At 45.7% G+C, this 26,704-nt stretch overlaps 1 protein-coding gene across 1 annotated transcript in view; it reads right to left on the bottom strand.

Moving 5' to 3' along the window:
* Nucleotides 1-10,822: 10,822 nt before the first annotated feature.
* ABCD2 (ATP binding cassette subfamily D member 2) overlaps nucleotides 10,823-26,704 on the bottom strand; it is a 47,451-nt gene continuing 31,569 nt past the window's right edge. The window contains exons 7-10 of the mRNA XM_035549275.2: nucleotides 25,908-26,053; nucleotides 18,477-18,561; nucleotides 17,612-17,737; nucleotides 10,823-15,285 (exon numbers count right to left, since the gene is read on the bottom strand). Coding sequence (XP_035405168.1) covers nucleotides 15,075-15,285; nucleotides 17,612-17,737; nucleotides 18,477-18,561; nucleotides 25,908-26,053 — 568 coding nt within the window. The 3' untranslated portion in view covers nucleotides 10,823-15,074. The remainder of the gene's footprint in view (nucleotides 15,286-17,611; nucleotides 17,738-18,476; nucleotides 18,562-25,907; nucleotides 26,054-26,704) is intronic.

The following is a 26,704-nucleotide window of genomic DNA, read 5'->3' as shown; positions in this document are numbered from 1 at the left end:
CCAGATTGAAGGACTGAAATTAGTGCTTAAGCTCTGAATTAATCTATATACCTGGAAAAACCGTGACCACATTTTTCTGCTTGATGAACCAAGGGACAAAGTCCTGCCTCACCATGCTGAAGGGTATGATGGATACAGAGGCCTAGAAGTATATCCCTGAGGCAAGATATCCCTCAGACCAAAATCCCCAGTAAAATTCAGAAGAAAATGAGGTCTTTCTACATCCTTGTGCACAGTACTCCTGATGGGCTGGGCAAGCAGCTGAGTGGTGCTAGCGGCCTGTACTTTGCAGTGCAAAGTAATAACTAACGATGATAAATAAACCGTACACATGCCAAGGTCCAATGTAGATAGTGAACAGCTGCCATTACAGGAAACTTCCCCTATGGGGAAATTTTGATGTAACTGTCCACTGTGGGTGTCTGTCAGACACCGGCCAGACCCAGTGCAGCACCTCATGCACCCAGCAAACCCTTCCGAGAGCCACAAAAACCCTGCTCTGAGGTTGGGTGAAAACAGAGGAATTGAGGTAATACTGCCTTTCACTTAGAGGGCTGTTCCTGCCTTGTCTTGGCCAAGGAGGCCATTTCATCAGAATGACAGCATTTGCCATGACAGCCTTTGTACAGCCTTTTCTGTCTAACCTCTAAGCTAGGAGCCAACAAAAACAGTCAAAGAATTGTGCCTATGGCACGTAGACCCAGATACACACCAATACACCTCAATATTATTCACCACTACCTAGCTCACCATTCAGTCCTCAGCATAACCACATGCATTTTTCCAGGATGCTTCACTATGTGGTCTGGCCTTCCTGTATATTTTCTAACTGAACTACTACTTACAGCCTTTCTTTTAACCCATGGATCGTGTTCTTTCAAATTATTCTGAACTTTAATCTGTGTTACTGTCTTTGGCCACATGCTGAACTATCTTCTGTTGTCCAACATGCTTTATAAATTAATTTTTGGGTACCAAAAATGATTAATGTACTATGCTGCAACCCCCTTTTTAGTTGCTAAGAAAATCTTGTGAAATCTCTTCTGGGAGGACTGAAATTTTCCAGTTGGCTCAGTTCAAAGATATACACATAAAAGAAAATACATATATACATATCTCATCTTTTTTTTTTTTCTCATTGCTGTTATATGGTATAGACAGAGATCAAAGACATTCTTTTCTCATTTTATGAAACATCAGTGCTGCCATTGCTGTAATGTTATTAGGAAAGGCAAAGATTTGATGTTCTGCTGTGAATTATGCAGGAGTAAAACCATTCAGCATTTTTTGAAAAGAAAGTAACCCACACTCATACTCACAAAGAAAACAGGAAAATTTAGATTAGCCATATCCCCAAGGCTCAGAAATCAAAAATACGAAGATAACAATACCCAATATTTGTTGTTTTGCACAAATATCACTATATTCAAGCCGTGATTTTTGAGGTGGGGTGTTAGCAAATCTGAAATCTTGCCACATTCCTCTTCACCTGAGTATCTGAACACTGTCATTGGAAACAGATGATGTAAGTTGTCCTCAGCAAGTAGCACCTCGTTTTGAAGCAAGAAGAAACAGGTTTTGGATCACCAGGGGAATGGCATTGAAATACCTCTGTGTAAGGACACCCAGGAAAATATTTCATCACATCCCATAAGTCTCACAGCCAGCTGGCTGTGGCATGTGTGACAGCGCGGCTCTGAAAGACACGTTTTCAGCATTTATTGACACGGTACACACAGCATGTCTCAACAGTCACACCAAGGGCTCATTTATCCCCTTCACTGTCCCATTTCTGACTGTTCCTCCTGGATGCATGGGGGGCAGACTACGCCAAACAGATACAGGCACCAAAAAAACTTTAACTGTGTATTTCCCAGGCTGCAGTTTAGGAACTTTCCCGTCTTGCCATTGTGTTCAGGACACACATTTCATAGACACTGAGGACATTGCTAAAGTTTTACACATGTGTAACTCATTGCTGGCAATGCTGAGCGGTGCTGCGTCCTCATGAGGCACAACAATAGCTCTCAAAAGTCTTTATTATGGTGGAAATAAAGAGCAATTTCACATCAGCGCAAGCTAGTTGGCAGTCCACCAGCCTTTACACACCTCTTTGTGTCTCACCCACACAGCAGCCAGTTAGCTTGGCTGCTCTCCTGCTCTGGGGACAGAGCCTCCTCCTCAGGCAAAGAGGAGCTGCGGGTGGCTCTTGCAGTCAGTCCCCATGCCCCCCACACTCATCGTGCTCATGACTGGTTGCCCAGAGAGGCTGTGGGGTCTCCTCCTTGGAGACCTTCAGAAGCCTCCTGGACGTGGGCCTGGGCAGCCTGCTCTGGGTGTCCCTGCTTGGGCAGGGGTGGGAGCAGCTGGCCTCCAGAGGGCCCTGCCAGCCTCAGCCCCTCTGGGATTCTGGGATTCTGGGATTTGAGGATTTTGGCATTCTGGGATTCTGGGATTCTGTGCCTGAAGCCAGGCAGTCGGCCTGGAACAAGGCCTTGTCTTCTCGCACGGTGTGAGGGCGCTGGGAGCATGACCATGGCACATCAGAATGGCATTCCCATGGTCAGAGTTGGATGTGGTTCCTGGAGGTTGCGTCCCATAGGGACCAGGGGTTTAAAGATGCTCTACAAATGGGTTCAAAAAGAAGCATTGGAACCATCTTTGGCCCAAGCAATGCTGATGAGCACTCCGTGGTCTTGAACCCAGCCATGTTCTAACAATTCTCAAGAGGCGTGCAGGCTCCCTATGGGCTGGAAGCGTGGTCTCCCTGCAGCTGGAGGAGTGGTTTTCCACCTCACCCTCGCGGCTGGTTAGGGAGTGGGTCCCTGGCTGGCAGTCTCACCTCTGCAAGCTGGGGAGCGGCTCCTTAATCTCATTCTTGGTTGACTTCATGGCAGCCCTTGCGCAAGCCCCGGAAATACTGCCAGGCATCTCTGTTATGTGAACACCCTCGGAGCTCTTCTGTGCTCAGCTTGAAACAAACTTCAAAGATGCACTGCTTCTGGCCTTCAAAAGCAAGTTGCTGCTGCCCCCAGAGGGGAAGCATTCCCTGGCTTCCCTTCTTTGCTTTTCCCTTTCCTCTGCTTTTCTTTCTCTTCTTGCCTCTGCTCCACTTGCAGCCTCTGCTCCCTCAACCTCACCTCACCAGCACGGAACCAGGACTCACGTATTCCTCCTTTCCCAGCTGTTTCCACCATGGCAGGGGACTCTAGCAGAGAGGCAGGGTGCATTGGCAGGGTGTCCTCACCCGGAAGCCCTGCAGAAGGACACCTAGCTGCTGCTGCTGGCCTCTGCCCTGATCCTTCACTGGGCTGAAAGGGTGGAGGGCTGAGCTGTTCTCTCAGCAGAGCCAATCCTCACCCCTCTCTAATCACAAATCTCGTAACAGCTGGATATTTTTCCTGGAATTCTAGCTCTGTGGAAGTAAGTAAAGAGGAGAAAGACACTGATTGATTGATTGATTGATTATTTAATATATATATTTCTAGGTTCACATCCAGACTGTAAAGCCTGAAAACACGAACCACAGGCAGAGCCACATGGAGTGTGGTGAGATGGGCACACATTGCCATCGCTGTGTGCCAGCCCCCTGTCCCGGGCACCTTCCCCAGCACCTCTCCTCTCCAGAAAGCCAGCCTGGATGTAAGTGAGAGTGCTCAAAACTCAGTCGATAAAAAGAAGCTCAAACTGCTGTTAACCAGGCGAAAAAAAAAAAATAAGATTTTCCATAATACCTGCCCCCCTTATTTCACCATGGAGGGATAGGGCTGGGAGCATAGTGAGCCTTTTCGTTCTAATTCTGGCTGTCATCTTCAAATTTATCAGTCTGCGGACAGACAGCAGCGTCGGTGATCCCTGCAGTGGAAACCTATCTGCAGGTGAGCTCTGACAGCCCCAGATCTGTGTTCTCTGGGAGTCTTTCTGGGCTAACCTCTTCAAAGTGCAGCAGGGAAACACCATCTGCCTGCTGGATCAGAGGAAGAGTGAAGGAGATTTAATTAAGATGATTTTGCCCTCCAGTCAGGTTGTTTAAAAATTAATTTCAGCTCTCCTTCCCCTTCAATTAAGCTCGTAAGCTAGAGGGAGCAGTGCACCCTGGACTATCGATTCTGCCTCTCCGATTGCAGTGACCTAAATCTGGGGGCGCTCCATCCGAGAGTGGGCGCCCGGGGTTGTCGCTGTCCTTGGATTAGCTGCTGGCTTGGATTAGAGGCAGAGTTTGACACGAATCCTTTAATTTCTTTTAAATGCATCATGATTCATTATCTCCGGCAGGATCCTGTATCAGGTGCATGAAGAAAGCTTTGTGAGAGGCAAGCCGAGGTTGGCTGATCAAAGCTATGCCCTAGGCAACGTGAGAGCGCTTCCCTGCCTGCTACATCTGGTTTCTGCAAAGGTAGACAGCTTCGGTTTCAGTGCTGGGATCGACTAGAAGGAAACTGAGATGTGTTTCATTTTTTTCCCCAATATTTTTTCCCCCTCAGCTTATCAGTCATGTCAGTCCTACACAACAAAGAATAACTAAAGGCCAAAATCAATTTGGCTTTCATCCACACCTGTGAAGCTTACGTCATCTTCACTGAAGGCTCCATAAGTGTGGCAGACAAGTTTTTGGCTAGTAGAACATCAGCCTGGCGGAGATAAAGCCGTGAAACTCTTGAGAAATGTCCTGGTTCCTGAGCCCTACCCATAGCTGTGCTGGTCGGGACGCAGATCTGCTCCCATTAAGTAATGCAGCACGCAAACAACAGGGAAAAGAATTTGGGAAGGACTTTAGGATCTGTGAGTACTTTCGACTTCAGCTCTCACCGATTATATATGCCATGGTGCATCGCATATTCAGCCACTCCCACGAGTTGCCGAGCAACTTAAAATTATATTCATACAAAACAAACCCCTACGCGCCTTCGTTAGGTTGAGGGCCATGCATGGAGCTGTCATTTTATGTGTTGTGCCTGAAAGTAATGGCAATTTTAGTCCAGTGACACCAAAAGGAGTTGCATACGTCGTCATAAGAACACACTACCTCACTTCACAGGGGATGCTTGCCAATAAAATTATTCTGGTTATCCACTGGCTCCAGTCTTTGGCTGAGGAGCAAACCTTTGCAGTGCTACGTGATACGAGCCTGCAAGCTCAGCAGTAACATGGGCTCTTGCAAGTCCCTCTCTAATAATCTAATCAGCATCATTAAGGAAACCTTTTAAGAACAGAGATGCATGGTGACGCTGAGCTTTGTGGACCAAACACTTGGTTTGTTTGGTTCCCCTGACAAGCCCAGCACTTCTCCAGGAAGGAATTTGGCTCCACTGCTCATTGTGGTGCTCACACCAGCATTTCTTTCATGCCAGAAGCCCAGTGGGCTGGAGTTTTAGCAGCATTTTTCAAAGAGGGTTCCTGAGGCTTAGCGTTACCCATGAAACAGTAAATCAGAGCCCGTAAGACTGCACAAGTTTCTGTAGAGCTGTGCCTTGCCCCCAACCAAGCACACCGTGGATGAGGACTCAACTTCAAGCACAACAACACAAATCGTTTCTGCACACACCTCATTCTTTAGGAGAACGTGCGGCTGTGCCTCTTCTGCCTCCACCCACAAGAACTCCAAAAACCTTGAAAAGATCAGAGCAGTCAGATGGGATTAGAGCAGAAAACCAGACTGTGGCCAGTTTAAGACATGCTGGGGCAGGCAGATGCAAACAGCAGAGGTCTTCTGCCCATGCTCCAGGCTGGCACAGCAGGAGCCAGCTCTGCTCTGGAGGCAGCCCAGCACCATGCTCAGCCCAGCATTTCATGCAGTAGGTCCTGCATGAAAAATCATCTCTCTGGGGTGGGCTAAACGTGCATTCATGTGTGGGGCCAGCTGGGCGCCAGGGCAGGACGGATTGAGTCTGTCTGTGCTTGCCCACCACAAGGTCACCTTCCTCTACTCCAAAATCTGGAAACCTGTGTGGAGGAGTGAGGAGGACAGCTCTTCTGTGGGGCTGCCGAATCCGTGGGACTCATGATTGGATGATTGCTGGAAAGGTGTGGGCAGGAGGGAGCGTGCTCTGCCAGGAGAAGAGATGGAGATGCTCTGTCCTTTGTAGGTCCTGTTCTTCAGCCCGTTCCTCCCAAACTCCCCTGGAGTTCACCAGAGCTCAGTGTGCTGCCCGAACCATCCCTGAAGGCGCGGGTGGCTGCTCCCCTTCCTGTAATTACTGGTAGGCCAGGAGGGGCTGTTTTGGCACTGCATGACACGAGCCATAGTTGCCACCGAGCAGGGCCCTGCTCCAGACAGGCCCTTTCTGCTGTACCCCAGTCCCCATCTGAAGCAAAACCTGCCCCGGCTTTGTCCTGGCCCAAATTTGCTAGCTGCAGCTTCCAGTTTCTGAGCCTTATTTACACCTTTTGCAGCGGTGTAAGGCTCTGAATTGGCAAAGTAAACACACGTCTTTAGACATGGTGCTAACAAAAACCACACGCTTTGAACACGGCCTTGCACTTCACAGCAGACTGAGCAGGCCTTTGTGAGGCGCCGCCGAAGTGTGGCTTAGGCAGGAGCACGCCCGGCCCACCCGATCGGGTTTGTCTGCGACATGCCCCGGGAACTCCAGCCTTAATTGGGAAATTCGATAGGCAGACCAGGAGTTGAAGCTGACAGCAAGAAGATTAATTTGTATGAAATAAGCCTGGGTTGGAGGAGGAGGCCGTGCTGGTGCTGATTTCACAGGCGCAGGCACTTCGGCGGTGTCCCCTCAGCACCACAACTGCCTCCTCTGTACCCCAGAGCCATGGCACAGCCACCAAATGAGACCAGGGTGGTTCAAGGGAACATTTAACAGGCTCTTTTTTGAGAAGGGGACATTTTGGAGTCTCCTTCTCTGGAGATATTCAAGGCCCGTCTGGACGCCTGCTCTAGGGAACCTGCTTTGGCAGGGGGGCTGGACCCAATGATCTCTGGAGGTCCCTTCCAACCCCTACAGTTCTCTGATTCTGTGATCCTGTGATTTCTGAATACCTTTAAAATTGACAATGCCACTAGGGTTTTTTTTAATTAAAACCTGTCTCAGACAGAAGCACTTTTTAGCCAATGACTCGAAGGAGGAATTTAACTTTCCTTCAGAAGTCCCTGGAAGTGAGCCTGTACAAAGGAAACACAGCCGTTCTCCCGGGAAGGCAAACCTCGCCTCGGCTTTCATCTCTTCATGAAATGCATTAATAACTTTTTTTTTTTTTCCCACCCATAATAACATGTGTCAAATGTCTAATAAACAGAGCCCTTATCCTCTGATGCTCAGTAATCAGCCGTATGGCACATACACAAGCGAAGATTAGAGGTGAGGCCGGGCTCGAGTTCTGCACCATGATTACAGCACTGAAGTAGGCTGGCAAGAGACTGGGACTGCTCCTCCTTGCACGCTCATTTCACTCTAGCAAGGAAATGGGGATTTTCATAATTTTGCTTCCGTGGCTACCATTTCATCCAAAATATAAAGGGATTTTTGGTTGAAGACCTGTAATTATTTAAGAGCTGCTTATATTTATGCGTTACCTAACAATACTCCAAAGCACATTATGAAAAGCAGTTGCATGCTTTTGATGAGCCCTTGCTAGGATTAGGAGGGGATTGGTTGTGCTTCGTGAGGATGAGCTCCACAACTTTTATAACACCCTGGCATCGCATGCAGAAACTGATACTGGGAAGAGTTTGCTCGGTGCAAGAATGTCTTACTATGAGCAAAAGCAAAAGCCAGGCTTTCTCACCTCGGGCTGTTGCATTTGTTGTCTCCTGCATGGAGGGCACCAGCTCTGGGCTGGCTCGAGACAAGGCAAGAGAAGGGGATAGAAAGTGGGCACGAAGGGTGGGCAGGGAAGGCTCAGCGAAACCTGTGTGATAAAGATTGAGATCTCCAAAACCTCCAGCATGGAAACACAGCAGCTGAGAGAGAGTTCTCTAATAAACCCAATGTATTTACGGCACTGCGTGGCTATAGATGAGGAGAAAAACATTTTAACTGAGATAAAAAGAGAAGATATTGGAGGATTAGTGAATGTGATTTGTTGTTGTTTTTGTTATTTCAATGTCAGATAGGTTGGATTTACGTGAAAATTATAGTGTCAATTACAGTGAAAATAATTTCTGTTTCCAAAGACCCAGATTTTTAGCAAAATCATCATGAGGATCTGGATAGGCTGGAGCGATGGGCTGAGGTCAACTGTATGAAGTTCAACAAGGCCAAGTGCCGGGTCCTGCACCTGGGGCGCAACAACCCCAAGCAGATCTACAGGCTGGGAGATGAGTGGCTGGAAAGCTGCCTGGCCGAGAAGGACCTGGGAGTATTGGTTGATAGTCGGCTGAATATGAGCCAGCAGTGTGTTCAGGTGGCCAAGAAGGCCAACAGCATCCTGGCCTGTATAAGAAGCAGCGTGGCCAGCAGGTCTAGGGAAGTGATTGTGCCCCTGTACTCGGCTCTGGTGAGACCGCACCTTGAGTACTGTGTTCAGTTTTGGGCCCCTCGCTACAGGAAGGACATGGATGTGCTCGAGCGAGTCCAGAGAAGGGCAACGAAGCTGGTGAGGGGTCTGGAGAACAAGTCTTACGAGGAGCGGCTGAGGGAGCTGGGCTTGTTCAGCCTGGAGAAGAGGAGGCTCAGGGGCGACCTTATCGCTCTCTATAGGTACCTTAAAGGAGGCTGTAGCGAGGTGGGGGTTGGTCTGTTCTCCCACGTGCCTGGTGACAGGACGAGGGGGAATGGGCGAAAGTTGCGACAGGGGAGTTTTAGGTTGGATGTTAGGAAGTACTTCTTTACCGAAAGGGTTATTAAGCATTGGAACGGGCTGCCCAGGGAGGTGGTGGAGTCACCATCCCTGGAGGTCTTTAAAAGACGTTTAGATGTAGAGCTTAGCGATATGGTTTAGTGGAGTACTTAGTGTTAGGCCGGAGGTTGGACTCGATGATCTTGAGGTCTCTTCCAACCTAGAAATCTGTGTCTGTGTGTCTGTGTCTATGAATCTGATCTACTTGAAATGTGGCTCTAAAACAGAGCAATTATAAAACTTCATTTCAAAGACATTTCTATCTAACTAAACTTTACTATTTTTACAATTTTTTACAATTTTCATACTAAAATCAAACAATAAATGAGTGTTTTTTTCTCTCTTGATACCTGTGTTATCCTACAAATGCTGTCAGGGCCAGCTTGTCACTGTATGTTTGATGACAACAGATATGTGGCATCTCCATCTTTTCCAAACCCCTTCTCCTCCAACTTAGGATTATTTAATGAACAGACACCAAGAAAGCTGATCTACCCAAAGTAGGTTTAATTATTCCCTTTGTCCTCTGTAAAAACAGAGAAAATAAGGAAAAAAAAAATCAAAAAAACCCCAAACAAACAAACAACACCCAACCTCCCAGGCAATTAAGCAACATTTTTAGTTTGCAAATGATCTCTCATATAAGAAGAGTAAACTTCTGAAAGATGTTAAAAAGTCTTATTTTTTACTGAATTTTTCATGTTGTTGAAGCTGCACAGTCAGCATAGAGTTATCCAACAGAGAAAATTCTTCAGGGATTTTTCCCCCGCCACCTTCTCTCACTTCTGACTCTTCTTAGTGACAAGTTTAGCGACATGGTGGAGACTTGCACTCAAATATGGACCTCAGCACATACACAAGTGAAGAAAAGTCCTGCTGGCTTTTGGACTCCCAGATCTTGCTGTGCTTCAGCATCCTGTGCTCCTGGGAAGGGAGGCTCTAGGATAACTGCATGTCCTCCCCATTCCTGGCCATGCCAGCATTTGCAAACTCCAAGCTAGTCCAGCGCAGTCCTCCTCTCATTCCCTAACGCCAGGCTCTGCCCTTTCTTGCCTGTTTAACCTGGAGCGTGCAGCTCTGTGCATGGCTTTTTGTGGCTCCGTGTCTTCTCTCCTGGTGATTTTCAACCATGCCCACAGGTGGCTGAGCACAGTCTGCTCCCTGAGCCTCAGCCTGCACCAGAGCATTGCAATCCTGGGGGATTTCGCCAAGCTCTTCCCATGGGCTCTGTCGGACTGTTTTTTTTCCCAGACCTCCTCCCAGCCTGGTTTCTTGCTGGGGACTCTGCCCGGGGCCTGGCTGGCTCCTCAGCCCCGGATCGGCCACCAGCCACAATCTCTCTCTCTCTCCTTTTTAATTACTCTCTTTAAAAACAGATTCCTCACACACACACCAAACTTGTGCTGGGTGGGTGCAGTATTTCTTACACTTCCCTGGTGCCCTGTCATAGATGGCCTCATTTACATGGGGTTAAAGACACTAATTTAAAACACACAAAGCAGGTGCCGCAGAATGAGCCCTAATCAGAAGTTAGGCCCCGTGAGGTGTTCTTCCAGATATTCCCCACTGACCAGAAATTTTCAGCTGTACCAAGCCTTTGAACACCTCTACTCAGCCAGCACACGGTGCCAGCCCTCTGCTGGCCTGGCCAGAACATGGGGATGCTCTCCAAGGAACGAAAACCAACACGTCTTCCAAAAAAACATGAAAGCCACGTGTGGCCTCACCTCCTACCGCAGTCCAGCCTGTCTCCTCGTGCTGCGATGAGCCCTAGCACAGTCCTACAACCCCCCAAAACCCCAAAATGTGCGTTTCTCATGGCTCACGCCCTGGACTTTGCTCTGTCGGTGCTCTCTGACTTGGCTGGACACAAGCCAGCTCGGTGGGTGGACACAACACCTACCCCTGGCTTCCCAACCCCATCACAGAAACGAGGCACGGGAAGGGGTCCCCAGAGCGCACAGCTCTCGCACGGGTCTCGGCTGCTTTGTGCATGATTCATAAGGAAAACTGCAAAGGCAAAGTAAATGCAACATGTTTTATTTGAAGTTGGAATAAATTACAACTGGAAAGCATAATTTATTGCTTTATAAATTGTCGGCTCTCAAAAAGGCATTAATATCAAACATAAAACAAAGACACATTCGATTAGCAGTTCAGTTCTCTCAAGCTGTGTGAACGACTCAGTCGGGTGATTTCATTCCATATACGACTGAAATCTGACCATAGGCTCATAAACTTGGCTTTGACATGCATTATGATGATTCTGACATACTGAGGGGCCTGTAGATCTGTTTGTTCATTTGCTTTAGGATATCATTTTTATTGCAGTTTTCCCTAAATGTACACCATCGAATACCCAGTCCTTCATTCCTCGCTTCAATACAGATCCCACTGGTTTCAAAAAAATCCTTCCAAGATTCTTACGTTTTTCTACTCCTGCAGAAGGAGGGCTGCCAAATCTAATACACGAAATAGCCTGGTCCCAAAACTAAGCGAAAAACAAACTTTTCCTAGGTTAAAATACTGAAATCCCATGCACAGAAAATGCTTCCTTCCATTTTGAAGACTCTAGAAAAAAAAATCCCAGCATTATCTGAACGAACTGATGTGGATACTTAATGTTTTTATTGTACGGTTACTCCATGATTGAGACTGGTGTGAGTTTTGCTCAGCACCTTACCCTCCTAGGATGAAGACCCAGCCAAGCCCAGTCTGCCCTGAGTGCTGGGGCATGAGAGGCTGCCCTGGGAGGCTGGAGACCCCCAGCGCTACACCACATCCCTGCTGAGAGTGGGATCTGCCTAGCTCCAGCTAGATGCACCACTTGGAAGGAAAGCCAAGAAGGCGCTTCCTTGGCTTCCCGGGGAGCCACAGCTCCTGGAAGCCAGAAAGAGAACAGACACTGACGGATAACTCTCATTGTACCAAGAAAAAGGATTCCACCGAGGCATCCTGCCCTGCTCTGGCCCTCTCTGGGAGCACTGCAACAGCCCCGTGCTCCCTCGATCGTGGCTGCAGAAGAGCATCAACCTGAGACATTCCCCGAGCGGGGAGCGCGCACCTCTGCTCTTGCTTTCCTGGCCATGTCCAAAGGAGCACAAAGTGAGCTGCCCTTGATCACACCAGAGGCAAAACTCTCTAGAAACAGAACCAGAGGCTCCTGTCTCAATCAGCATTTGGAACAAGCCAGACGTTTGCAGAGAAAATCTCCAGGGCAGCTTCTCTTCAAACCACAAAACTAACTTGAAGAAGAATGAATCACCAGCATGGAAAATCCTTCTAAAACTGGCTTGGCATTACTCAGACAAATCCTATTTAGGGAAGGGTTTTATTTTCCTATCAGCGCTCTCATGTTCTTTTTGTTCCTGCAAGAATGCAGAGTGAGATGCTGGGTTATTTTACACCATATTACTGAATGGGGACAGCCAAGAATACCACTGGATCCAAGAAATACACAGCAAACTCAAAGAAAAATACTATTACATTGATTCTAGTGCAATTTCAGTTTCCATTAAAATCTCATCAGTCATGATGTACATTTTACGCAGAACTTCATTAAAAACAAACAACACGACCAACAAAAACTTTCCCCTTCTAAGCAGTTCCATCGGAAATTTTTTTGTTTTTGTTGGGCCAGAGCAGATGGCCAGCTTGATCTCTGCAAGGCGATAAAGCAGATTTTGGGGGGCTGTGCTCACCAGTACCAGCTCCCAACCAGTCCAGTGCTGTGGTGCTGAGCTTTGGTGGGAGGCTGGGAGCTGTAACTGGGAGCTATGCTGAACTGGGCCAATCGTTCGGTGCCTCTCAGTGTCCTCCTCATTCAAGGACGGGACAACCCTGGTTAAGCTCCCAGCCACACAGTAAAGTGCATAACAGTCGTTCCCCTTCCTCCACCTCAGCTCCTGCTTCGGGAGAACCTTGTGGAAAAGTGGTTTTGTGGCTGGGTTGTGCTAGCACAAAGGTATGCTGCAGCTGTGGCAAGGGCAGGCACACAGCGCACACCTGATTCGAGAAACATAATTCAGGAACACACAGGCCTTAAAATCATCAGTCATCTCATTTATGCTCACCCAGAACAGATTCTTGGCTGACTTCTTCTTTCCTCAGCAGTTACAAATTTGTCTTTGAAGATGAGAAGGAGGAAAGCTAGCCTTCAGGGAGAGGGACAAGCAGAGACACTTGCAGATTAAAACGCACGCACATGTCATCCACCACATCGCTGACCTGTGCTTTGTACTTCGCCTCTACTTTGCAGCACAACAGCTTATTATTTGAACCTTAATTTCTCATCCCTTTCAGAGGTTCCCAGGAGCACTCCTTTCTGTGTCAGTGAGATGTCCTAGGGGACTCTGCAGAGAAAACTAATGAGAGCTGTCACCAGAACAAGTACAGGGTTGCATTCAAGCCACAGACTCCGAAGGAGCAGGGCAGGGACCAGACGTATTCCAGGTTCTGGTGCAAGAGCCACAGGGGAACAGCCAAAGCAGCAAGTCTAGCACGCACAGTGAGAAGGAAGACAGCCTACTCTGAGATGTGAATCCTGCTCTCCTATGAAAAGCTGTCTGTAGCGTTCAGTTCTGAACACAGCTCAGCAAATACCCCAGCACGTTTCTCCTCTCTCAGCAGTTGTGCACTACCCTTCCTCAGAGTAAGCAGCAATCATCAGAAATCTAAGAAATTGTACTTCTTCTAGGAAAAAAAGGAACCAACAAACTTCAGGAGTGCTGTATCTCTTCTAAGGCTCACTCATTCACCTGCAGCAGATGAAATACCTGCAAAGGCTTTTACCTGCTCTGCCTTTCACTCCTGATCTGTCTCTGAACAGCTTCCAGCAATGAAGGAGGAGAGGTCAGCTGTACATCTTGCAGCTGTGGTATCCCCATCCCAGCACATGCTGCTGCTAAGGAAGCTAATGGGCCATGGCAAGCATTTCATCTAGAAAGGCAGCGTGCTTGCAGTCAGGGAGAGCAGGCCAGGAGCTCTTACATCCACCCCCGTCTTTATTTCTAGTTCACTGGGTTTGGCCTCCGGCAAGGCACTCAGGCCAGCTCTGAGGTCTCAGGGAGTTTCAGTTTAGAGCCCTTCCGACTGACTGGGGACACCGTTCCTACTGAGCTGCGCAGTAGCTGGCACGACCAGTGAGCGCACCTGGAAGCAGAGCTGTAACTGCTGCGTTCTCTTGCTTGCCCACAGGGAGAGCAGTGCTCACCCACTCTAACAAAACATGGCAGGCATCAATTAGTGGTTACAAAATGCTCTAACTTTTCACAGCCCTTTGTAAGTGCCGAGCGTTTTAAGTGGCACGCCTGAGAATTCAGTGTATTGTTAGAAACCACCGTTCTCCTCTCCCACAGTCCTTCCCATCACAAAGTGTCTCAGTGCCTACACTGTGATTTTACCAATGGAGGAACTGGGTCAGAGTTCCAGTGGCTGGATCAGGCCCCTGAAGCAGAAGAAAGACTTAGTCAAGCAAAACAAAGTCTCCTGATGCCAGGCTCAGTGCTACATTTCCCCCCCAGAGGTTATGAACAGGATACAAATAATTCCCCGAAGGAGCCGATAAATCACCAAGGGCAAAGAGCCTCCGAAGCTGTGCACAACAGCATCAAGTACAGCACCTGTATATTACATATTCAGCTCTTTCCCTGTTTCTCATGTTGCGAGGGCAGTAGGTTGCTTAGAAAATCACCTTCTGGTCAGCCTATTACGTTATTTCCTATGGAAACGCAGGTAAAGGTGTGTATGCGACTCAGTAGTAGAACAGGAGTTTTGTTTTACATGGGCCGAAAGAACGTTTCTTATACCCAAGTGAGACTTTTGCACGCATCCGCATACTCACCCAGATGCTGCCTCTGCCGTGCTCCATGCCTGAGTTTCATGCCAGGTTCGCTCTGCGTAGCAGGCATATCATACGCACACAGTGACCTGGTACAAGAGCACATTCCGCAGGCCAAGTCTCAGGCCAAAACTCACCTACAAAACCTAAGAGTGTTGGTAGCTCTTTGCAGTGAATTGAGCTTTCACTAGGAATTAACATAAGCTGCAAGGACTAATCTCATACTCTGTGCACTTGCTTATTTTCTTTTCACAGTTCAACCGCGTTCTTCCTTAATACTAAAATGCTGAAGTCCTACATAGCATTCAGAGCATTATTTTTTGCTGGCTGTGTTTCTCTATGCTCTAAGCCTCTAGCACAATGCATGCAAAGGATAATGTCTGAACTTGTAATGCTTTTAACTAAAAAAATACTTTTAAAAACATAAAACATAAATTATTTATTCCTCTTTGTCCATTTTTTTAAGCACTGAGTCTTCTCCCAGCATTTTACACAGTTCATTCAGTCTCTGCTGCATTTTGGGAATTCCTGCAAGCTGGGACTCCAGTCTCTGTTTTTCCTCACTCAGTGATAGACGGACGGCCGTGTTCAGCTGTTCGAAGCGCCAGCCTCCTTGTCCATCGAACTGCAGCAAGTGACTGTGGTACTTCCTGCGTCAGAAATCAAAACATTAGTAATGGCTCGTTTTTGCACGCAGTTGGGGTGTCTGTGTCTGTTTTCAGTGGCGTCTCTCAGGAAGATGAGCGTTGTCCAGTTCTGGATCACTGGTAAGACTTTCACAAGCTTTTCAGTGACCCATAAACCCAGGATGCTCTCCTACAAGGGGTTTGGGTATTTCAAAGCCTGTCCCCAGGACTTCCCTAGGCCTTCACCTCTAGTGACATTACAGATATCTGATCATAACCCCTGATCAACACTCCTCCCAGTTCCAGTCCGTTGCACATACAAATAATACCTCCTCTTCTGAGTAAGGAAAGGGAATGTGCGCCCCAGTTCATTTTATTTACTTAACTTTCCAAGAGATGTTATGCTGCTTTAGGGGAAAATACATTCAGGCACGATGCACCTGATGCTACTGATAAAAGTAGCTTGTTCAAATTATACTTCAGTTTGTTCCCCTGCACTTTATAAGGCTGGATAAATAAACCTCCAGTCCTAAAACACTGCAAGGAGACAAAATAAAAAAAGTCTTTGTAAGAGCCACAAATCTTTTGAGTATCAGGGTGTGTGCACTAAAAATATTCAAAGGTGTACGTGTGTGTGGAGTTTGCCAAGACCTGACAGGACATTTATCAGGAGGTGCAAGAGAGTTCCCTCAGAGCTGCTGTTATGACTGTGTAATTTATCACTATAAATTACAGAAGACGAAACACGTCATAAAACAGTGATTATAAATTCCATCCGGGGAATGTGACAGTTTAATAAACTCAATAGCTTATGACATGAGGCTCAAATGAGATTCAATTTCAGGCTTACATTCACCACTTCTTTTGTATTATTTTTTGTGACAACAAATGCTTAAACTGTCCCTCTATTTTTTCACCCATAAAAAATAAAATAAAATAAAACCAGGAAGCTAAGATAGATGACTGAGACATCTAATAGTTGTGGTCCAGGAAGGTAGCCAATATCTTTAATAAAAGAGCAAATAGTTCCTGGTATAATCTTAAGGAGAAAGCTGCATGTGGCCCTGACCTTTGTCTATATAGTGCAGTCCCTATGGAAGCATACCTGATGAAAGGCATTTGATGCTTACTTCTGAATACTCAGCACTTGTTTTTTACTTCTCCAGAACAAAGCCATCACATCCCATCTAGCCACCTGCTTTTATCAATACTCGATCCCCATAAATTACCAGATTTCCGATAATTTCAGTAATACTGTGGAGGCTACAAACCTTCCTGAACAGCACAGGTAATAGAAAACAAGAAGTATCCATGGAAAACTGAACTCAAAGGTCTTTCTCACAAGCTCTTTTGCAGAATTTCCCTCTGCATCATCACTATTTGTAGGTGGGATGCTCTCAAATACCTGTATTCTTGAGCAGTGGTTTGAAATAATGCCAACTTTAAAAAAAATTGAAATTAAAAAACCTTTTATTTTTAAGTATAGTTTAAATTATTTTAAAAATAAGTGTCCGTATGACTTTCTTTTTCTTATCAGAATACCAATTTTTCCTTAAAATTCAGGTTCTGATCCAATTTTGTCATCAGCTTAAAAAAGCAAACAACCTGACTCTAGCAGAGATCAAGGACTTCAGAACAAATAGTCTCTGCTAATGTCAGCTTACACCGTCTTACCTCCTTTTGCCCTTTAAGTATTCAGTTGTTTTATGTATTTACTGACTGTATTTATTTCCTTTGAGGGACTCGTCCATACTTAGCATTACCTCACTAGAATGATTTTTCTCAGAATTCTAATGTTTGTTCTTTTTTTACTAGAAAATCAAATTTTGAAAGCTCATGGGCCCTACAGATACAGGACATGACTGAAGTTATGTCACAGTTTTGACATAGTTTTAATATGACATAGTTTTAATACGGATGCATCAATTCCTATGAAAGAACGAAGTGTAGGTGATTCACTTGCCATGTTTCCCATCTTCTCCCAAGCACTAGTAAAATTCCCCCAGACTGCTCATGTATCTCATCGTCTTTATAGAATAATCTGGTGATAGGTATTGTGGCTGTGGTGTAGTGGACTAACTAATTGCCCCCTAGCTACCTGCATGTTGCTATTTACAGTTAGTAACTGCCACACATTTTAAAAAAAACGAGAGGGGGGAGTAAGTATGTGTCAAAGAATGAAAAAAATCAACGTTAAATGCATTTACATTGCTATTACTTTAGACAGGTTATCTTAGAAAGTGCAGTAACTATTGATTAAACAACTGTCCTAGTTCACAGAACAAAGGCCGATCCACGTCTGCCAGAAAGCTAAAAGCAAGAACCATGACAAATTCCTGGACATACTTACCAAAGAGAAGGTCTGTGTGTTATAGAAAGCAGGGATATCCCAGCAGCTTTTGCAGCTTGGAATATCTTTCCTTCAACGTCAATGCTTACCGCGCTTGTGCATTCATCCAGCAGTGCATATTTCGGCCTTGCAAAAGTAAATAAAGAACATAAGTCATTTATATTTTGGACAATATTCCCACATATGATGTTTAATTGAGAGGACAACAGGAAGCAGAGAGCTGTTTTTTACAAGACAGCTGCCTCTCATTTGCAGCTGGAAGCTGCCTAGCACCAACACCAAGTTCCCAGGCATTTTTTAGGTACAGACGTGGCTTCCAGGAAAAATGGGTTTTATTTCCTGGTCCGTGTGAGTACACAGTGATCTAACTTCTGTGCCCTCGTTTGACCTGGTATTACTCTGTCCTGTCAACAAGGGATGCTGTAACTACAGGCAACTCAGAAAGTTTCTGTTCGCTGCTGTGTATGGACAGAGCTGCCTCTGCAGGGTTTGCAGTCTCCAAAATCAAAACATTTTGGAGGTTGGCTTTCCAACTCCCATGGCCTCTAAAGCAGTCCACCAGACTTCTGCAATATTTGTAGGACAGATGTTGGGAAGATATTTGTGCCTGATTAGATGAAGAAAAGAACATCCAGAAAATGTAATGCTACATTGCCAAAAGCAAATCTTAAGTAAGAAGCATTGCCCAAACTAAAAGCAGAGCGTACACGAATAAATGACAAGGTCTGCACTGCTACCCACCAGTCTAGAAGTAGGGTACATTGCGTGGAGATCATCATCTACTACTGCTCAAGCTATTACAGCAAACCTCCAAAACTCTTCCTCATTTTCAAATATTATTTCAAGAACAAACCCAAATGCTTACTTATGATAAAACATGCGAGCCATGCCCATCCTTTGTTTTTCTCCTCCTGATAGGACATCTTTCCAGTCCGTGATGGCATCCCAGCCTTACAAAAAACGCAAACAAAACATGTCAGGACAATGTGAGCTGATGAAGGAAATACACGTTAACTTGCAACATCCCCAACCAAAATCACAAAGAGCACTTTCATTGCCAGAGAGACATCCAGGGTTCTGGATCGCATCTTCAGAAATATTTCAGGGCCTTTCCACTGGCAATCAATTGGAAAACTGTCACAAATACTATGTCAACTTTGAAAGAGGAATTTAACCTTCTCCATCGTACGTTTACTGTCAAAAAACTTCACTTACCATCTCTGTGAAGAAACATCTTTGACCTGTGCGTAACTAACCATTTTTTGCCATTTTTTTAATGGAACTATTTGCTATTTATGGAATTATTTGTTATAACTTCTTGAAAGGAAAGTGGATTTGAGTGGAAATTTAAAAACAAGTTCAGCATGTAAAAAGAAATAAACATAAAAACCGTAAGCAGCAGCATCAGATTACAATGTTTAGTGCCTGACTCCTCTCACTACTGTGAGTCAGCAAACTCGAGAGAAGCACAGATGCAGACACAGGGATGCATTCTGTGCGCCCAGACAAGCAGCTAATGCACAAAACCGTGCATGCAGACAGGAGGCTTTTACATACAAACTTCCTGCTACCTTGTATTTAGAAGTGACTCACGGCTGTATAACACTGGGTATTCTTATTTAATACTCTGCAGGCCTCCAACCGACTTTTAGCTTATCGCTGTCAGATGCATGCAGCAGGGTGTTGATGGTATCTGCAGTCTTACAGGGGGCTTGTGTTGCTGTGCATAATATGGCACGGTTCATTCCCACTTCATAAAAATTAACTTCCAAATACCAAATCACAGTATGAAGTTTTCGATTAAACAATCCAGATAGACAGAACAGCAAAAGAGCAAGCAAAGATGAGTTTTGAAAAGGGAGAGCACGGACACTGAGAAAATATGGCAAGGCACATCTCCTGGTAAATCTGATGAGAAAGCTGGGCGAGGGCCAAGTGAGGAAGAAAAGATTTTTCCAAATCAGCCCAGAAGCACTGTAACAAGCACTGTAACACAGCACTGGTGGGCTGTGTCATCGCTGATACCTGACCAAAGGTGAGGAAAGTGAGATTTGTGGTGGTGCGGGAGGCTGGGGAGGGCTCTGCCAGCCTAGGTAAGCCCAGATGAACCCGAGGCGTGAACCACCTGCTTGTGTGGCTGAAAGCAGGGACTGAAAATGCTGGAAACTGAATTCCAAGAATTTTCTCTGCATAAAATCGTGAATTATAAAGCAGTATCAAGATTTTTTTTATAAATGTGTACATAGATTTAAAAAACACACGCGTACATCAGAAATACATCACCTTTACCAATCCTACAGTTTCTCCTTAGTTTCCTTCCATTCTTGCTTAAGGATCCCAGTGAGCTCCCCCCGGGGGCACACACAGTGCTTCCTAGCAGCTGGCTCCTAGCAGAGAGGGGGCTGTGTAGCGATTAACTGGATCGCCGTCCAGATCAGCTCTGAACAGGGGACCGATGCACACAAGCTGTTTCTGATGATCAGTCCCAGCACTGGGACCACGCAGAAATAAAGCTGCGGTGCTGCCCCACCAACACCTGTAGGTTCCCAAAACGATTACAAAATGCCTGGAGCCCTCACGAAAGCCATAGAAACAGCTACACTTCTGAAGATGACATTCAAACTACTGTTTATGTTTTCCGATTTTAAAGCCAAGAATATAGATGATCTCCAGGGATGTGTTGTGATGGGAGCTCTGGATCTGAGCTAGGAGGGTGTGGGTGGGTGTGCACGTGTGTGCACATGTGCCCATGGAAGCAGTGCCTGTGTTTAGACCAGCTGGTTTATGAAGTCTTAGTAATGGTCAGAAAGAGAACGAGGTTCATAAAGGGCTGCAAAATGGGAAGGAAATCACAGAATCATTAAGGTTGGAAAAGCCCTCCAAGATCACCTGGTCCAACCATCCCCCTACCACCAATGCCACCCACTAAACCATGTCCCTAAGCCAGCAAACTCATTCTCTGGTTTTCCTGAAGGGCTAAGAGCTAGCCTTGGCTCACCAGGATACAGCATTTCTGGGGTCACTTCAACTCATATTCTGACTTAATATTAGCAGTGCTTCTTGCCTCCTGCTGCCTCGCTCCCTCCCTCAACTTCCCTACTCACCCCTTGGAATGTCCTAAACAATAGACAAGGAAGGATCCACTTTCGCATTATCCCTTTGCCATTTCAAAAATTATTTTCTAATGTCTGAGCTATTTCCTCTGAACGCTTAGGCAATCTAACTCACAATAAACTAACTTCCTACTGTGCATTAACAATAATCTCTTTTCTTGCAGCTGGCATGGAGCAGGTCACGAAAGGACCTTAGCATTGCCAAAACATCAGCCAAGTCAGGGGCTTTCAGCACCTACAGCTACATCCATTTTACAAATAAAGAAACGAAATGGCTTGTCCGTGAGCACAGCACAACACTCTCAGAAGGTACCAGCATAATCCTGGCTTTCAGAGCCCAAATTCCTCACCAAGCTCCTTGGTACACACAGCCTTTGACTGCACATGATACGATGCAGATGTGACGAACAATAGATGCCACAGAAGTGCCTTTTGCAACCAGTAAGATGAATAACACATGCAGTGTGCTGGGGCAGAGTAATGGTGATAGAAACACATGCAGCTGTCAGCAGAAATTAGTGATTGCCTCATGGGAGCAGCAGCTCATTTTCTTGCATGGTTTCTTTTACAATTCTTTCTCCTAAGTTTTCTGAAGGAAAAAACAAGCTAAATTTGACTTTAAAAAAAGGATTACACCTGGGGTCGGTAGCGTTATGCATCCTGCATCCTTGCACTTACACGCAAGACAACACCCAGCTGCCAAAAAAAAAGAAAGAAGTTAAAAATTTCCTTTTCCCAGTTTGTCATTTTGCAATGCAGCTCATCAGACATGGGCTGGAGGATGGTAGTAGGACAGGAGAGAGGCTACAGCAGCAAACTACCGCCAGGGAGCCCGCTCCTGATGAGCTGCTGAACACGGAGTCCTCGTGCACCACGTATGCCCCCAGGCAGCTGTCAAAATGGAAGACAGTCCTGGTGCTGCGCAGGATGAATGTGCGAGGGAAATCCTTAGTTGAGGAAGGAACAAAGAGACGATCAATGGCATGAGGCCCAGCTCAGCGTGACACTGCAGGGATTTGTGGCTCTTTCAGAGCCACTGGAAAAGCCGGCGGAGCACGCCAGAGTTACTGTCCGTGGCATTAACAAAAGCAAATCCTGGGCTAAAATGATCAGATGGAAAAATCTCGGCGAGAGGAAATACGCTTGTCTGTGTGCTTATACGTGGCTTAGCGTTAATGGCTCCCTGGACAAGACCCAACGAAATGACAAATGTGCAAAATAATGAGGAATAATCATAATCTGGGGTGCTCAGAAACCATGAACAGGTTGAACCCGTTCAGTAATGTCATCAGCCCTGGGCGGGCAGGCCTGGTCCTGCATCCAGCATGCTGCTACACGCACTCACGGCTTCCCTCATGTGACAGGCTACCACGAGCCTATGGCTCCAACGCTGTTGACACTTGCTAAATATATGCAGATTTTCACAGCAGGTCAAAAAAGACATCTTATGGATACCTACTGTACATCTCCATAGTATTCTTCAGACCTCTGGATGTGCCTTTTCTTCACCCATGCTGCATATAACCTTGTTTCCCTCATTTTGCATGGAATTATTGTTCTGGTATAGCTAGCAACTTTGCAGGTATTGATGGGGCACCTTACTGATGGCGTTACTGAATAGCATTAATATCATACACGCAAGTTTCTTCATGATGACTCACTGCACCAATTACAATACAATGTAATCTTAAACCATCAGCATCACTCTGTTCAAGCTGCTGCCAAGTTTTCTAGTATTTTACATGAGGACAAAGTTAAGGAGTGCAGACAGGCTGGAGGGCAAAGGTAGGCAGGGGAATGGCATTCCTCTTAACGCCGGTGTGGGATTCTGCAGGAAGGGCATCCTGCCCCCTGCTGCAAGGGGTGCTGCTGCCACGGGAATTGCACCGGATTTATCTAGGGCTTGGGCTCAGCAACATCAGGAGTGGTGGTGTTGCGGGAGTGGTACTGCTGGTGGGGTTTTTGTTTGCTTGGTTTGGTTTTGGTGTATTCAGCTGCTACGGATTGAAAAAGGTTTCGTAAGGGTAACACTGAAGATAAATGCCAAATTGGCCTACTTATTCTTCTGATTATTCTACTTACTTCTAACTGGGTCAAACCCTATTGCTACAAAAAAATGGGAATTTATGCCATTGGCAGCGAGAATAATATCAGGCTTTTTTTGGCTACTTTACCCTTGGATTTTGGTGACCCTTCAACTGATGCAATGTGCAAATAACTCAGCCAAAGACAACGAAGTTACTCCAGGACAAATAAATTCAGAGCCAGAGCTGTGTAATTCTGGCTCCACCTGCCTTTTCCTAACTGCCCACAGGGAGCAGACTCACACAAAACTGTAAAGCGTCGTATTATACGTGTGTGGCATTCGTGGTCAATTAAAGCAACGGGGTCATGCCCTAAGGAGCCTACCGTCTGGTAGAGGCACAGCACTGCAGGGGATAGGTGAAAGGGGAAGAGACAGAGAAAGACTTCGGAGGTGAAGAGGATCTGAAGAAAAAGGATTGAAGAATTACGTTTTGTTTCTGTAACTAGATGGTTGATAGACAGCTCCGTTCTTGGATCATTCACGAAAACTGAAACAGCATTGATGTATTGCATGTATACCCAAGAATCTGAATAACTAAAACTGGTTTTGTTGCTGGCTTTTTTTTTCTTTCTTCCAGATGCTGTACATTCACAAAATGTGTTCAACATAGAAACTTGTTGAGAATTTTTTCAGTAAAACTCTTTTCAATTGGAAAACATCAGCTTTTGTTAACCATCAAAGCAGTTTGCCAAAAAAGAAGGACAATCTTGTGTAAGTCCTTTGTTCTGCAAGCTTTGCATAGGACTTTTCATTATTTTGCAAACAAAACACTCCATTTCTAATAGAAATCATTTTAGTTTAAAAATCTAATTTTAAATAAAAGACTGAAATTAAAGAAAAAATGAATAAAAATAAAACATTCAGCTATGTATAAACAAAAAAAAATCAGTTGTTTGGTCTCAAGAAGCGTTTCTCTGGCTCACTGGTTCAAAACCCTGAATACGAGTCTTTGACCCAGACTGGGGGAGCTCTGAAGAATACGTAAGTATATGAAATCCATGTAACGTGTCAAATCATATGTCACAGATTTCCTGTCTCTCCTGCCTTTGCACTGCAAATGCCCAAGGAGAAAAGTGACTAAGTAAGTGTATTATGGTCTTAAAAACTTCCTGGTATGTGGTAATCCCTCCCTCTATTTTCCGGCTTTGCCCACTGGTGTCATTTTAGATTGCAGTCTAAGAAAGTTTTTGTAACATTTGTTTCTGCCAACTTTTGCACAGTGTTCCCTTATCCTGACTGGAGCTTTGATACAGTACCAATGAACATTAACACCGTCCTCTATTCCTTTTTATAGATTGCTTCCTAAGTCTCACTTGTGCAGTTAGGCAAGCAGAAGAGCAAGAATGGGGTCAGCAATAAAACACGATTACTGTCCTTTGGCACAGAAAGTGGAGCAAGACTGATCCAACCCTGGGTCTTCAATTTGGCAGCTCAGAACACCAACCCTAGGCACTGGCAGCTGAGAGGTGGAGCGCAGTAACTGCCCCATCATCGCCTACATGCTCCAGCTGCAGGGTTATAAACCACAGTGATGTGCGTTCAGAGACCACTGGGGATATGGCTTTGGCTGCTGAGGGTCACGTGCTGCTCAGTATGCCTACAAGTACCACCAGGCTATGAAGGCACACTCCGCAGCGGCTTCCTGCCACTTAGAACTGAACTGCTTCTCCTCGTCCAGCTCCCCATTCCAACACATCTGCTCACTCTTCTGCAATCTGCACACTCCAGGTAGAGCAGTAAATAACTCAGGGATACTAACTAATAGCTCTAATGTCAGTGTAGCGAGTACAGGCTTTCTCTGCAATTATTCCAATCACTGTGTTTAGTTCCCTGCCCCTTTCTTCAATCCTTGTGTCATAGTATCAGACTTGAATAATAACACGAATTAGCATGATGACAGATTTTTATGTTCTATTGTATCTTGAGGGTCAACAGTCATTATTACATTCTTAACTAAGAAGCATTAACCCACAAAAAGATAAGAGTCTATCAACAGGGCTGTGAGGTGGAGAAATATCTGTAGTTATACAACTGCTGCTGTAAATGATTACTACTCCCCACTCTAAAATGCAATACACCTTCTGCCTTTTGAACAGAACAGGAGGCTGCCACGCAGGAATGGGAATTTAGACATTGTCTTGGGACTCTTAGTGGCTGAGGCACTACTCAGTTGTCACAATGATCCTGAGAGACTCCAAGCACACCTGTTACAAGGCAATGCACCCAAATGACTCTCTCAAAAAGGAGCACTGACAATTGGCAGAGGACATCACTGGCAGGGTTCATCCAGCACTCCCAATGCCACCTCCCTGGAGGGGTTCGGAGATTCTCCTTCTTCCCTCTAAATGGTACCAACTTTGTCCCATGTTTGTTTTAAAAGTGTAATGATGGGGACGGGGGGATTCAAACTAGAGATTAGTGATTAGTGGCTGCTGGTGGGAACAACAGAAAGAAAATTAATGTTGTGCTGGGGGAAAGAAAAGCCATGAAATGCTTCAGCTCCCTAGATACAGCAGAAGCCTTCAGCATTTCAACTTTTACTGTACCAGTGTGTTTACACTGTCTCCTCTTTGGACAAACAACACTGGGAACACTCTGGCAACTTAAATGGCAAGTGGTAGATGGTAAAGCCCTACTGTCAGTCAGTGTCATTTGGTTATTTTTAACTTGTTCACACTGGTGGTGTGGTATTAGACACTTCTTCCCGTCGCACATAGTTCTGATCATAAAAAACAGGAAGGTGAAAGCAGACCTGACTCTCCTTTCATTCACATGCTGTGCAGTTGGTGTAGTCAGTGACATTACAAGGTTTTAGGACACGTAACATTTTCTACAAATATGAAGGGGGATCTCACAATACCATGAAAGGACTGGACATTACAGCAGAACAAGAATATTCAGCTGGGCATGGATTTGCTGCAGAGGAGAGGAGCAATTTAGCTCCTCTCCCTCCATTAGCAGCAACACAAAGTTGTGCAGCTCTCACAAACACTGGTCTGGATCCAGTTTTGCATGTTCAATAATTAAGTCAGTCTCACTAATATACACACCCAAATAACGGATTTTGTGAAGCTTTTTACAAAAATAAGCAATTTACCTCCTTCTCTTTGAACTATGTGGTACAGATGAACCATTTGCAGGATACACTCCAGATCCTGATCCTGGTAGCCTTTCTCATGCATGTCTTCCACGGAGTCTGGATAGATGACCTGATCACGTAGTGTTCCAATGGACATGTAGGGCCTGCGAAACAACACAGAGAAACTGGTAAGCCAGAGCTGGCTCCAGGTGAGTGCATCTTGCTGACAATCTATGAGCACAGTATAATGCTTTAAGCACCGTGTTGCTAAAATTGGATTTATCTGTGAGTACATCGTGGGTGAATGTTTTTCTAAACTTACCTTAGGGACAACATTTTGTTTACGTAACAGCTGATTACAACATAGCAACATGGGTATTATTACCACGAAAACAAAATGACAGAATAAACATCTACCTCAGAGCCCTTTTTGAAGGTTTCTACTTGCAATCAGAAGCTTCTTCTGAACCTCCACATTCCCTGACCTGGTAATCTCATCTGCCTTACTAAGATAAGCTGTCTCCACTTCGGAGCCAGAGCTCTCAGTCACAGCCCAGTCCCTGGGCCATGGGCAGTTTTCGCATTGTCATGGGCTGTGCACAGCTCCTGGTACGGCCCAGGCCCTAAAAATTCTCCTAGTCTAAAAAAAGTCATCCTGAAGAACAGTTTTACAGCTATTAAGATGGTATCAGGCCATCCAGGTTAGGATAGCAAAGGCACCCTCAGACACCAGCTGCCTCCCACCCATGCATGACACCACTCGGTGAGCCTCGCTCCCAGGCCAACAAAGCACATGCAGGACCTCTGACACAGCA

The sequence above is a fragment of the Cygnus atratus genome, chromosome 1, assembly GCF_013377495.2.
Source record: "Cygnus atratus isolate AKBS03 ecotype Queensland, Australia chromosome 1, CAtr_DNAZoo_HiC_assembly, whole genome shotgun sequence".
Classification (NCBI taxonomy): Eukaryota; Metazoa; Chordata; class Aves; order Anseriformes; family Anatidae; genus Cygnus; species Cygnus atratus.
The sequence above is the reverse complement of the archived record's forward strand: the minus strand, read 5'-3'. Positions and strand labels throughout refer to the sequence as shown.